The 13,789-nt window shown below is 37.8% G+C and overlaps 1 protein-coding gene and 1 pseudogene across 1 annotated transcript; both read right to left on the bottom strand.

Annotated features, from left to right (window-relative positions):
* Positions 1-4,008: 4,008 nt before the first annotated feature.
* LOC114006368 (serine/arginine repetitive matrix protein 1 pseudogene) lies at positions 4,009-5,051 on the bottom strand (annotated as a pseudogene).
* LOC102475535 (serine/arginine repetitive matrix protein 1-like) lies at positions 4,315-5,702 on the bottom strand. Its single transcript, XM_014584600.1, has one exon. It carries the CDS (start codon positions 5,456-5,458, stop codon positions 5,117-5,119), a length of 342 nt encoding a protein of 113 aa, XP_014440086.1. The 5' UTR covers positions 5,459-5,702; the 3' UTR covers positions 4,315-5,116.
* Between the last annotated feature and the right edge of the window lie 8,087 nt (positions 5,703-13,789).

The following is a 13,789-nucleotide window of genomic DNA, read 5'->3' on the forward strand; positions in this document are numbered from 1 at the left end:
TGGTCCTAATCTAAATTCACTGACACCATTAAAAGGGGGCAATTAGAAGATGACACAGGTACACAGAGAAGACCAGGTGAAGACAGAGAGAGAAGATAGCCACCTGTAAGCAAAGCGGAGATCTCAGAAGAAACAATATTGATGATTCCTTTTCTCAGACTTTCATCTTCCAGAATCATAAGAAACTAAATTTTTGTAGTTTAGACCACATAGTTTGTAGTGGTGGCCCCAATAAGCTAAGTAGTAATATATATTACTATTAATTATATTAATATTTATCATTTGAGTTAGATTAGATTAGTTTGTTTAGATTAGTTAGTTAGAAGGTGGCCTATGTGTAATTTGCATAAAAAATAATTTTTTCTATCCTTCTGTAAACTAGTTTTGCTGACACCAAGGAGTCACTTTCTTTTTTTCTGACACTTTATTATTTGTTGAAAAATAGTCTAATTACAGTCTTCTCTCAGAGTCACAGTTCTAATTATTAGTCACATTGACCTTTTCTGCTGAATAAAAAGAAACAAACGTTACATCATAAACCATAAAAGCACTGGCATTAAGTGCTGGCTGCAAGGAAGTACATTCATTATGTACTCCCAAATTAGAATGAAACATCTTTTCAAGCCTGCATTTGAATATGTTTGAGATTCTTTCTATATTTCTTTATTTTTAAAGGAGCAGACAACAGGCTTTCATTACCACAAACTCTTTGTTATATATATATAAAAACTTAAATCAATATATATTTCTTAATGTAATGACTCCCGTGGAGTTGGCATGCAATCTCAAATTTTTCCTAACTCTTTAAATTCTTTGACTTTGAGTTACATTATCTAAATTATTTTGGTGGAGTATAGTTGATAAAAGTTGTCTGCAAACACTCATCAGATTGAGTTCTGTTAGGCAGCAAGTGTACTGAGGAGACTGAAAGTCAGAGTATCCATATTTTGAGATCTGGACAGTTTTGATGTGGCATATTTAACTGTGGGTGTTTCCTTAACGAAGAAATTCAAATGTAAGCTCTGGTCTTTTGTTGACTTTATATCCAAATGAGTCTATGTAGTAAAATACTTATAACTTTATTTTAAAAATCAATTTTCAGAAACTCCAGTTGAATCCTTCTAGGGAATGCCTCTAACTAATTAGGAATAATGCATACATTTATTTTATAGTTACAATATATTCTTACTTATATTCTTTGCTAAAGAATATACATTTTCATTTAGATGCTTTGAATATGAGCTGTTAAGATCTGGTTCCAAAATATTGCTGATCAAAACCATAAATTCTTATTTAAGAAACAGACTAATTCAGAAATCTAGAAGAAAATTTGAATGAGTATGAAAATACAACTTAATACAGGATTTGAATTTAAAGTTTATAAGGTTCATAAAGGTTGTTAATGAACTAACTCTCAGCATTCCAGCATTAAGTAAGTATAAGAATATATTTTGCAATATGGTCATTGGTGCCATGTATAAAGTAAAGCAATATAAGGGACATAGGGAGTACTTGGGTGTGCTGCCTAAGGGTGGTTTCCTAGAAGCACAACCTGGGACCCAGGTTCTTATTCAAAATATTAGCGAGAGGAGGAATTGTTCTCAGGATAAAGCTGATTGGAAAGATGAGCAAGAATGGTCTCAGCTGGAGACATTCAGGAAGCCTTAAAGCTCTATAGCACAAATAGTACTGTAGCACTGATCCGACCCTGAAGTGGAGTCTGTTGGTAGCCTGTTTTAGTTGGTTGCTGGCCGAGGTGGTGTTGCATGGCCTAGAAAAAAAGCACCTTCATGTGACCGAAATCAAGTATCTGGATAAAGAAGGAGCAATGGTAAATTCTTGTCTAGGAAATTCCACAATCCAGCCTGTAAAAGAGCTGGGAATGGGGAGCTAACAGTATCATTCACTTATCTGAGAAGGAGATAAGATCATTAGGGAGAAAAATATCTAACTTCTTTAAGAAGAATATTCTAGAGGGAGAGAAGAATGATGGTAGAGACTAGAAATTGGCTCACCTGAAAATCTTGCAAATGAGAGAGAAAGTGAAAAGAGATGGGGACTGAGAGCAGATCATGTGGGAACTTGTAGGGCGTGAAGTGAGATGTGACGTCACTGGAGGTTTCTAAATGGAATGCATAGTTTGAATTTGGTTTTTAAATGTTTACTTTAGCTGCTACAAGGATAAAAGATGATAGGGAACAAGGATATGAACTGCAGAATCAATACATGCCCTATCTACATCTTTTAATTAAAGAACGACATGCTATCGATGCTATTGTGAATTTATTAATGCTTTAGCATGGTTTTACATGGGATAATTATAGTTGCACTTGTACAGATCTATAGATACTATATGTAGACTGGAATGATATTGAAATTATTTAGCAAGTAGTAGTATAGAGATTCTAATCAATTAGTATGGAAACTAAATTTTAGCCCAACATATAGACAAGATACAGTATTTACTTGGTTTATAGACATTGCTTGGTACACAAATAGATTTGTAGGCTCCTTGTAACATATAACCCCTTGTCTTCTTAACTGTTCTAGATTTCAGTACAAAAAAAATGGTAATTTTTTGGTCCATCTAAAAAAAAAGATGGAATGGCATTGGACCAAGTAGGATGGCATTCTATGTTGGAATGCTAGAAAGCCAAATGTAGTATATATTGGAACGTCATATTTGAAAACAAAAAATCCTGTAAGCCAGCAGTCAGAGATTTATAAACTGACACCTGGGAGTTGTGCCTAAGGCCATTTCTTTCCTAGATAGCTTTTTGTATACTAATTTTATCTTCATCTATTCTCTCACTGTTCTGGTGACAGTGCTCTTCTTGCCATTCCTTAAGAAGTTCAATCTTGTTCCAGTCTTAGAAACTTCTTGTGCTCATTGCTGCCTAGAACATTTTTCCTCCATGAAGCTACATTGCTCACTCTCTTATTTTACTTTTTCTTTTCTTTCTTTCTTTTTTTTTTTTATTAAATGAAAGGATATTTTCTGGGATTAGTTTATTGCTTTTACAAAAACAAAACAAAACAAAACAAACAAACTAAAACTACACAAAACACAAAAGCCAACAAACCCCTTTCACCCCCAACACAAAACCAAAAGAATAGAATAGAGTCCAGTGTTCTCAGTCAACTTACTGCACATCAATACAAACCGACATGCTTTCGTTTTCTGTCTCTTCCTAGAGCTTGAATCCTGATTTATTTTAGCAGAGGCAACAGGAAAGATTGTGGCATTAAAAAATTCATTTATACTTTCATGGTAACACAAGAGTGATGTTCTTTCTGGGCAAGCTCACAAATGGTATTAGGTTGGAAGCTTAACTTGAAGGGGTACTAAGACTCAAATGAGGAAAAAAAAAGGAAAAAAAAAAGATAACAACCTTTGGGAACAGACAGGGACATTTAACTATAAGAATGCCAACAATATTTAAACCACCTTTATTAAAAAAAGATTTTGGGGGGAACTTAAAATATTCCACTCTAAATGTATTTATGTTAGCTGTCAGTGAAAGAATGTCACCAATAGACTGTGAACACCTGCAATGTAAATTCATACCTTTTTAAAAATTAAAACAATTTTTTTTTTCTGGTGAATTTCAGCCTGGCAACTATTACAATGGCTACAGTCTAAAGCTCAAACACATTTTAGCAATTCTGAAATTGAAATGCGTACAGACCAGGTAAAATTTACATCATAACAAACATTTCCACCTAAGACTGTGGGGACACTTGAGTCTTCCGCATTGATCTTAGGGCCTTTTCAGGCAGGAACTTTTCTAAGTCATCAAGGTTATTTTCAACTTCACTTTAAGTTTTATTTGTATTCAATTTACCTTTATTTATTTATTTTACATTTATTCACAGTTTAACATTACAGCCTACAAAATTAATTTTCCCATCCAGAATACAGTGTATGTTGGCTTAATCAAAGATAATGCCATGTCTATTACCAACAGATAATTTTTTGCGGTTCTTAACCCTTTTACTTCTTTCTTTTTTTCCCCTTGATTCCCTACCTCTCACCCTCTGCCATTTCTCCCACACTATCTCTGGTGTCCACAGCTGCTCTCTGGGTCTTTATATTGTCCAGTCTCTGCCACAGAGTGCAGACATTTGGAATATAAGTCAACTTCACTTTCAGTCTCCTTCTTGGGCTCTGGCACTGCCTGCTGTTCTTTCTGGATGGATGTGGCTGGAGCAGACTCTGGATGGCTGCAGGGCCACAGGAGCTGCAGCAGTTGTAGCCACAGCCTTTTCCTCCTTGTGTTTTTTGTTGGTCTTGTGCTTTTTACTCTTTTTATGTTTTTTTTTTTTTTTTTCTCCCTCTTGATACAAATTCCTTGCCGGCGATGAGCTTGGTGTTGGGAGTTTTTAGAGTTTTGACCAGTACAGCAGATAACCAGTTTGTGGAGGGTGACTGAGACTGGACAGGGGATGGAGGTGCTGGGGACTTTTTAACTGCTGGCTCAGGAGAACCAGAGATAGATTTACAGGCGTGGCGTTGCAGTCTTTTTATCTTCTACTTTTTTCTTTCTTTCTTCTTTTTTTTTTTGTAGGTTCCAGAGACCTGGAGACCCGGAGACTTTCCTAATGGGCCTATTGTTTGCAGATGAGTTCTGACTTTTTTGGGGGTGATCATCACTTCCCAAAGAAGTGGAGGACTTGAGGTCTGAGGAGCTCGAGACCGTAGAGAGGGAGAAGGCCATTTGCTTGGTGGTGGCGATCAGGCCTCTGGGGTACAGGGACTCGGGGAGACCCTTTTCTATGCTTCGATGACAAACGCCAACATCTCTTGGCTACTGGGGAGTTTTGGGAGGTGGAAAATGGGAGACATGACACTTTGGTGGTGGAGGCGGTGATGACCTTTGTTTAGGGGAAGGAAACGGAGAAGCCGTTCTCTTTGGAGGCGGAGAAGGAGAATATCTTCTGGGAGAAGGTGAGTCCCCACAGGAAGGAGGAGGACTCCTCGGAGGCGGCGGGAAGGGAGGCGGTTCAGGAGGAGGACAGCGCCGCCTTCCGGTGGATGGTGGGCAGCGACTTCACTCCCACCCCGGGAGCGGGATAGACGCTCCCGGAAGGGCCATGGCGGAGGCAGCTGCCTATCTCACGGTTCTTCACACGGGACACCTGGGTCACTCGCTTTATGAAGAGGACGAGGAGCCAGAGTAAGATGAACACTGCCGTTTTCGGCTTCGGCTTCCGTCCTGGCGTCTTCGCCCAGAATCTGCCCCAACCATTCGCCGCCTTCACCTTCGGATTCAGATAACGCTACTTTCCGAGGCCTCGGAGTTGGTGAAGGAGACTCTCTTTTCTTAGGACCTTTATGTTTTGTCACGTTACTGAAGTTCTCCCTGGAGACAGAAACACGACTTTTTCTTGTACGGTTTGACTGCTGGGGAGTAGGGGAATGAGTTTCCGGCGGTGCGGTTGCTGGAGGTGATGCCATGGAGGACTTGGCGAAGGAGATAACTACCCGTTTTCAAGGGGGGCTGGATGGCCTCCTGGGAGGCTTTAGAGGTGACTCAGAAGGACAGGAAGAGGATGATGAGCTCCTTCCAGACAAAGAGGCTGATGAACGCGGCGCCGCCTTTGTCTTACTGGAGATCTCCTGGGCCTTGGTGGAGGAGGCATTCATGCTGGCGGAGTTCCTGGTGTTGGCTGTCTTCTTGGGCGTGGCCGCCTCGGAGGTGAGTATGCTCCTGATCCGGATCTATGGCACCGTCTAGGCCGAGTGTGAGAAGGAGAGCGAGAATGGGTCCTGGATCTTGACTTGGAACATAATCGGGATCTTGGTCGAGTTTTCTTTTCTTCTTCATTTTTGGATTAATTAATTAATTAATTAATTTTTTTTTTTTTTTCTGGAGAAGGTTCTTCAGGCTCTGGTACAGGTTCAGGCTTGGGAACTCTCAGGATGTCACTGCTAGAAGTGACCTCTTGTAATGAAGGTTCTTGTACTTTCACTTATGGTTCCTGGAGCTCTGGAGTTTTTCCTTCTCCAGAGCTGGCGAAGGACTGCAGCTCTGGTTTGGTGACTGGGAAATTGAGAATGACTGCACTTTCTCTCTCTGCTAATCTAGGCCGAGTGTGAGAAGGAGAGCGAGAATGGGTCCTGGATCTTGACTTGGAACATAATCGGGATCTTGGTCGAGTTTTCTTTTCTTCTTCATTTTTGGATTAATTAATTAATTAATTAATTTTTTTTTTTTTTTTCTGGAGAAGGTTCTTCAGGCTCTGGTACAGGTTCAGGCTTGGGAACTCTCAGGATGTCACTGCTAGAAGTGACCTCTTGTAATGAAGGTTCTTGTACTTTCACTTATGGTTCCTGGAGCTCTGGAGTTTTTCCTTCTCCAGAGCTGGCGAAGGACTGCAGCTCTGGTTTGGTGACTGGGAAATTGAGAATGACTGCACTTTCTCTCTCTGCTAATGAGGTGATCATCTTCTAGGGGAAAGAGATCTGGATTTGTGTCTTCTTGGGCTTCAAGACCAGTCTCTTTTTTCCTCTGCTGTTTTTTCTTCTTTGTCCCTCTTCTCTTTGTTGTCTTCTTGCTTTTTGATAGATGTCAGTTTTACTTGTTCTATTTTTTTTTCTCTTTCTTAAGTTCTAAGAAAGCTGAAGGGATTCTAGTCATCTTTTCTTGTGCATTTAATAAGTGCCACAGTTCTCCCATAAATTCTCTAGCATTCTTTTCATTAAAAAACTTAGTCAGGTTGATATGCATCATTTGGAGTCTGCATTTTTTTACTTCTAGCTGGTTGACTATGAACTCATCACATCATCTAAAACCCAAGGATTACTGTTGCTTATTTTGTTTTCCAAGTCTTTAGAGCCTACTAATTTACTTTGCTCATGTCCACCTTTTTTTTTTTTCCTAGGCATTCTGCAGATTTCAACAGCTTCAGTAATTTATTCTGTTGCTGAACTGATTATAGTTCTGTGCTTGTTCCTGGAAAGAATCCCATGAGCATCCTGCTGTCTTGCTGGGAGATGGTTACCTATTCCAGGGTGCACTGTCCTGCCACCCATATTTTTACTCTGATATACCTTCCTCACAGTAGCCTTTCTTATTTGCCTCATCTGCATCAGCATGTATTCATACATGCACACACACACACACACACACACACACACATACACACATTCTTTGCTCCCATCTTCTTTTCTTTATTTCTTCATCTCCCCCAGAGATTTTGTATTATATGTTCTTGTTTGTTTGTTTGCTTTTCTAGAGGGCTGTGTGCTCAGCTCTATCTGCTATCAATGGGACGAGATCATGTCATAATACTTTTTTCTCTACTTTTGCATCCCTAAGGATTTAGAGCCCTTATCCACATACACCTGGCATGATTTTCAAGCCATCATTCAAACTGCATTGACCATGTTGGATCTGGTTCTCTATGCCCTGTGTTTAATGATTGTGCTATGAGGCCAGACCTATATTATGTGTGTGCTTGTTTATTTATTATTTTTATACAGTATTTTGCTATACTGCAATCTTTCTGACTCAGCCTTCCCAGTAGCTTGGACTACAGGTGTGTATCACCATGCCAGGCTTTCAGGGTAGGCCAGAATAGAACTAGGCCTCTCCTATGGCCTGCTAAGCAGTAGTGTCAACCAGCATGTGCTACAGCAGTTGGGCCTGTACTTATTTGTTAAATGTAATTTTTCTTTTTACTGGTATGGAAGTTCCCTGAAGGGAGGAATTTTTATTTTCTTTTTTAGGGGTTTAACCTTAGAGTCTAAGACAGTATCTGGTTAACTCTCTAATTAGCAGATGCCATTAGTCCCTTAAGGCTCAAACTTACTTAAGTTATTTCTCCATCCTGGGAAATAATACCCTGTTTTCTGTGAGGTCTTGTTCCATCCTTGGAGAGACTTCCTTCTTTTTAACTGGTGTGTGCGTGCGTGTGTGTGTGTGTGTGTGTGTGTATGTATGTGTGTGTGTGTGTGTGTGTATGTGTGTGTGTGTATGTGTGTGTGTGGTTTAAAAGGGTTATTCCCCAAAGATGCATCTACAATATATCAAGAAATAAATATCCTTGCTGAGTATTCTCTAAAAAAATGCAAATTCCTCCAACCCTTGAATAATGCAAAGTATTGGTAAAAGAAGAGACATACTCCTCTATACATTTTAATGCAGAGTAGTTGTGTCAACTGCTCCATTTCAGTCAGTGGAAAGATAGACTAAGGAAAGCTGAATTACACATTTAAGGGCTAGAGCTTATGGTGATCCACATTAAGCACTTTGTGTTACAGAAATTGCTATGGCTGGTTTTCCTAACACTGTATCATTTACTTATCGTAATTGAGAGTGGACAGGAATGAGGATAGACTGGAATGGGAAGCTGACAGCATATATTGGTTCCAAATGACTTGAGTGTCTCAAACAGAATTTTATAATAGTACAGTCTCTTTACTATATCCAGAGGCACTTGGCATTCTTTTCAGTGAAGAGGGCAGAGAAGCAAATACAAGTGGTTATATCAGAATTTACAAAATATAAATGATATCTTTATCAAACATTTTTTCTTTCTATTTTAATTGCTAGAGAGACACTGTGATTAATAATATATTTTATTATACTTCTTTGTACCTGGTTATATTTAGAAATACTGGTTATTAGGGCCAACAGGTGGTGTGGTGGTTAAGGCACTGGACACTCCCACATGGCCAACCATGGTTAGTCTTGGACCTGGTGACTTGTTTTCTCACTTTCCCTCTCTCTCTCTGCCTTTCTTTGATCAATTTAAAATGAATGAATGAATAAATAAAATTAAATAAGTAATTCTTTAGAAAAAAATTACTGGTTATTTATAGAAATACTCTATTTGAAATTTGTGGATTTTTCTTTTGAAACAATTTAAGAAATTAAGGTATTATTTCAAAAATATTGACTCTAAGAGGTGTCAGAAATGTTTCACAACAAAGAATAAATATTATTTTCTTGAATAAAGTATACTATTATAAAAAAACAATGCTCTGCTTTTGGAGATTATATTAGAGGATGGACAAGAAGGCTTAGTAGTAACCTGTTTGTTGTAAAGGGGTCTATTTTTATTTCTTTTGTAATAGTTTTATTAATATATAATTCTTGTATCTATGTAGTAGTTAAGGTGCTGAACTCCCATGTGGCCAACCATGGTTTGAATCCTGGACCTGGTGGCTTGAAAAGCGTGTTGGGCACATGTGTACGCATGCCCAAAATTCCAGGAGGAGAATGGGGGAGAAGGGATTGCATCATGGCCATACTCTATAGGAGGTGATTTCTCAGTTTTCTTCTCACTGTCTCTCTGTCTCTCTCTGGCGAGTGCTTGTGTCACTTACCAGAGAGAGAGAGACATAAGAAAGCACTCACCATAAGGAGTGCATAATGAATGATCATGTCACAATTCTTCCACCATTTCTCTTTAAGGGATTTTGAGGGCATGCATGCACACACACTCAGCCTGATTCTCAAGCTGCTGGATCAGGGACTCAAACTGTGTGATTGCCCATTGGGAGTCAGCTGCCTTAACCAGGCAATGGAACCAGCCTGCAATATGTTATCTTTTGTGACTAAATTCTCTATTTTAATATAATGTTTTCAAGGTACATCCATATACTATAAACCAGTACTTTATTCTTTTTTATGGCTGCATATTTCATTGTATGAATATACTACATTCTATTGATTTATTTGGGAGTCAATAGGCATTTGGGTTGTTCCCATTTTTTAGCTATTATAAATAGTGCTGCGCTGAACGTTTGTGTGTGAATTTTTTGTGTGGACAGGATTTAATTTCTTTTTGGGTGTATACCAAGAAGGGTAGTTACTGTGGTTATTCTATCTGATGCTATAATGTTGAGCTCTTTTCATTTATTTAGTGGCCTGTTTTATCTCATGCAAACTTCTCTGCAATGCAACATGCCTTCTCCTATGATCATTGTGATATTTTTATTATTTTGTAATCCTGGAAACCACATATTTAAATCTGTTAGAACTATCTATAATCCAAAATGAGCATGTGGCTCATATGTATGTCTGTGTGGAGTTTATGGAACAGACTAGATGATACATGTATATGACCTGCCTAGGTAATATTTTTGTTTATTTTTCAGTTCTTAACTGTTTCCAGGTAGATTTACAAATATTGAGACTTCATGCTCTTATTTGAATAGTATGGCAACTATAGGGTCCATGAACCTATGATGATCTACTTATATAAACATAAAACAGTTTATGCTTGGATAATGTTTACTTATATATACATTTTCTAATAGCAAAGCAATAACTCTAAAAGAGAAGTGATTCAGAATGATAAAGATGATCCTAAACAGAGGAATACAATTATGCCTATTTTAAGAGTTGTCTGAAACAAATTAATATTCCTTGTAAGTTATTTAAATTTGATTTTGACAATGAAATTATATATTAAAGGAAAAAAGATTTAAATTAATAGGTTCATAAGGACATGAGCTGCTGCTTTTCTATATATTTAATTATAGCTAATATTTGCAGTTTGGAGGAGGTACATGTATTTTTAACTAGTGATGCTTCTAATGACTCTGTGTTGTCATTTTCTAAAGAGCATATGTGAGATAGTTAAGGCTGTTAGCAACAGATAGATTTTTCTAATATGTACATATTTAAAGTTTTACTTTTGACTTTTAAATAAATATTTTAGCAAAATTATCATCAGAGAATTAAACTGACTTCCTTACCACATTTGGCTCATTTCCATCAAGTCTTTGAAATGTTTTTTTCCTCTGAAGTACAAAAACTATATTCATAGGTACACATATATATATATATATATAAAGAGAGAGAGAGAGAGAGAGAGATATTTTTGCTATAGGGTACGTGCACTTTCAGGACAGAGAGAGACAGAAAGTGAGAAGAAAGTGAGAAATCATCCCAGGAGGAAGACCCCACTGCAATCCCTTCTCTTCCATTCTCTTCTTGGAATTTTGGGCACACACGCACACATTCCTGGCACGAATTTTAAGTTGCTGGGTCCAGGACTCAAACCTTGGTTGACTGTGTGGGAGTCCAGTAACATAACCATCTGGTGATCCCTCATAGGTTACTATTTTTAAAAAGTTATTTATTTATTTATTCATTCATTTAGTAACTGAGGTCAACTTCTGTGCTTTCCATTGGAACTATGGGACATGTGGCCCAGGCTTTGGAATTCCAGCATCCATCTCACTCATTAAATGAAAAAACAAAAAATGCACACAAGGAAAATTTACCACAGAAACTAAAATTGTAATAATTTTTCCACAGCGTAATGGACAAGATTTGTGCCAAGGATCCTTGAGGGCTAAGAGATTTTACTCGAGTTCTTTCATGGCTGCCCTACACAGACTGCCAAAGCTGCAGTTGACTCTGAGACCGGGGTCAATGGCACGGTTGTATTCCTGTGCCATAGACCCCCAAACCAAGAAATTAAACACAGTGGCCTTATCACTTAGGCTATCCCTAATGTTTTCTGTATTCTTATACTATGAGGACTGTCCTTGGTAGGAACTAAAAAAATACAGTGGTTAAAATGTAGGCTGTCTAAATCCAATTTGAGTTTAAGTGGTATGTGATTTACCAAAATTAATTTGTCTCTCAGGCCTTTCAAGAGACAAATTCCTGCACAGTGTGTTTGGCCTGATAATATTTACTCATTGTTCCTTGTCCATCTATAGCTTTTCTGTTAGAGAACAGATGTGTTCCATGGGAATAAAATATTTTAGATTTTGTGAGGTTGATCATTGCTAGTTGCTAATTCTCTAGGAGTTTTCATGTTTCATGGAGGGGCATTTGGGGACTTTGGCACTGGACTATTTTTCCAAGGAGTTTTATATAGCACATATCTTCAGAAGACAGGGAGAGTGTCTCCCTCAGGAAAAGAGCTGAAATTTCCCCCCTAGTTATTAATAAGATAATAAAGATAATGTTTTTCTCTGGGTCAAAGACTGGGCAGATATGCTAGCAGTTCCCTTTCAGATATTAGACTTTCTGAAAATTAGAGTTCTTCAGCTCTTACACAAACCTAGTGCATGTGCAGAACTCAACTGGACTATTCCTTATCACCCCATGTGATTTGGAGAGGACAGGATCACAATGCAAACTGGAAACTAATGCTGCCTGCTGTGCTGTGAGTAGTAACACCCTGCGCTCTGAACCGGTAGTCTCGTGTTTTAGGCTAGCATTTATGACTGTTATTAGCTCAGTAGCTTCAAAGCAGGGTAAAATTTCAGATTCTTCATGGAATCGGAAAATCATGTGAAGGATTTTATGCAGCCCTTCTTCAAAGGTATTCGGTGGGAAAATTAAACCCTAATGCCCCAAATGTATTTATTATATGTAATAAACTCTGTTTTCTTTTTTTAAAAATTTATTTTATTCACTGTATATCATTACAGCTTGTAAAATGTATTTTCCCAACATGAATATGCTCTATATTAGTCCGGTTAAAGATATTATCATACACATTATCATCAACAGATAATTTTCCATTTTTGTGTCCCTTAAATGTTTTGCTTCTTTGTTTTTGTTTTTCTTTTATGCATGTGGCATAGTACTATTTAAAATAGGAAAATTAAGGAAACAGTTAATAAGATCCTATCCTATTAGGCTTAATTTTCTCATGGAACCCACTTGATGAACATCATGTATAACCAAAGGTAAATCTTTGGCTTCATATCATCTCTGATTAATCAGCACTGTGAACATCTTTTGTAAACACAAGTTTAGGAATAGACCTACAGATGGTGATAAGAAAGAGAAAAATATTACTCCTTCTCAAAAGATTGAACTAACTACTTATTATCATTATCCATGGTTTGAGGAAGCAGTTCTAAGATCTCTACTCTTTAACTGCATGACTTTGGTGAGTATGATATAGGGAGAAAATGCTTGGAGTTAGTTGAACTAGCAGTCCTGGTGGAAGTGTTTCTCAGGAAGAAAGATGAGCAAACTGCTCTCCTTTGAAGATACAGTTACAGGGACTCTTGTGGACCTTCCTGTGAAGATACAATTACAGGGACTCTTGTGGACCTTCCTGTGTCTTTGCCCTTTTCTCTCCCTATTTAGGAAGTGTAAACATAGCACTGCTCTCACTGCAGAAGTCAAGGAATTTAACACAGCCTCAGGAAGCTGCCAGAGTAACATTTCTAAGTAGAAAAAATCCATTCACATTTTCTATTGCTAGACAGTAATATCTATAAATTAATCTCACCCACCATACTGTAAACCAACATGAGTTCCTGGCACATAGTTGTGGTTTGGTAATTTTTCTCACCCAAGCGTGGGAGAAAAAAGGGTAACAATAAGGTACACCCTGTTGCCATTTGAGTTCACATTCCTTCGGCAGTCTACAATGAAATTCTACTGACAAAAATAGTTTTATCCTTAATGAGGTATTTTGGACACATTTGCAGAATTTATGACTTAAGTGTTTAGGTTATAAAGATGTTTGACTTTTGAAGGAAAGAATAAAAGTTTAACTTAAAAAGGAGAGAATTAATGTCCTTTGGCTTCTCAATCCTTACCTGAGAGCTACCATTTTTTTCCTTCTGAAGATCTTAATCAGTTACAGAAGAGGTTGCTTCCTATCAAAACCTGTTTTTTTTCCCCCTACTTTTGACACATTTTCATTATTCTGTCTGCTTTGTCTTGCCCTTTGGCCCCCTGCAGAATGATCTGCTTATTCTTGTCTTGATCTCTGACTTTCAGAGTTCTGGAAAATCTACTTGCTCTGTATTTTGTTGCCTGCCCAGCTCTTTGATACTTCATTAGTATAGGCT

Source organism: Tupaia chinensis, unplaced genomic scaffold, assembly GCF_000334495.1.
Source record: "Tupaia chinensis unplaced genomic scaffold, TupChi_1.0 Scaffold147312_1, whole genome shotgun sequence".
NCBI classification, from domain to species: Eukaryota; Metazoa; Chordata; class Mammalia; order Scandentia; family Tupaiidae; genus Tupaia; species Tupaia belangeri.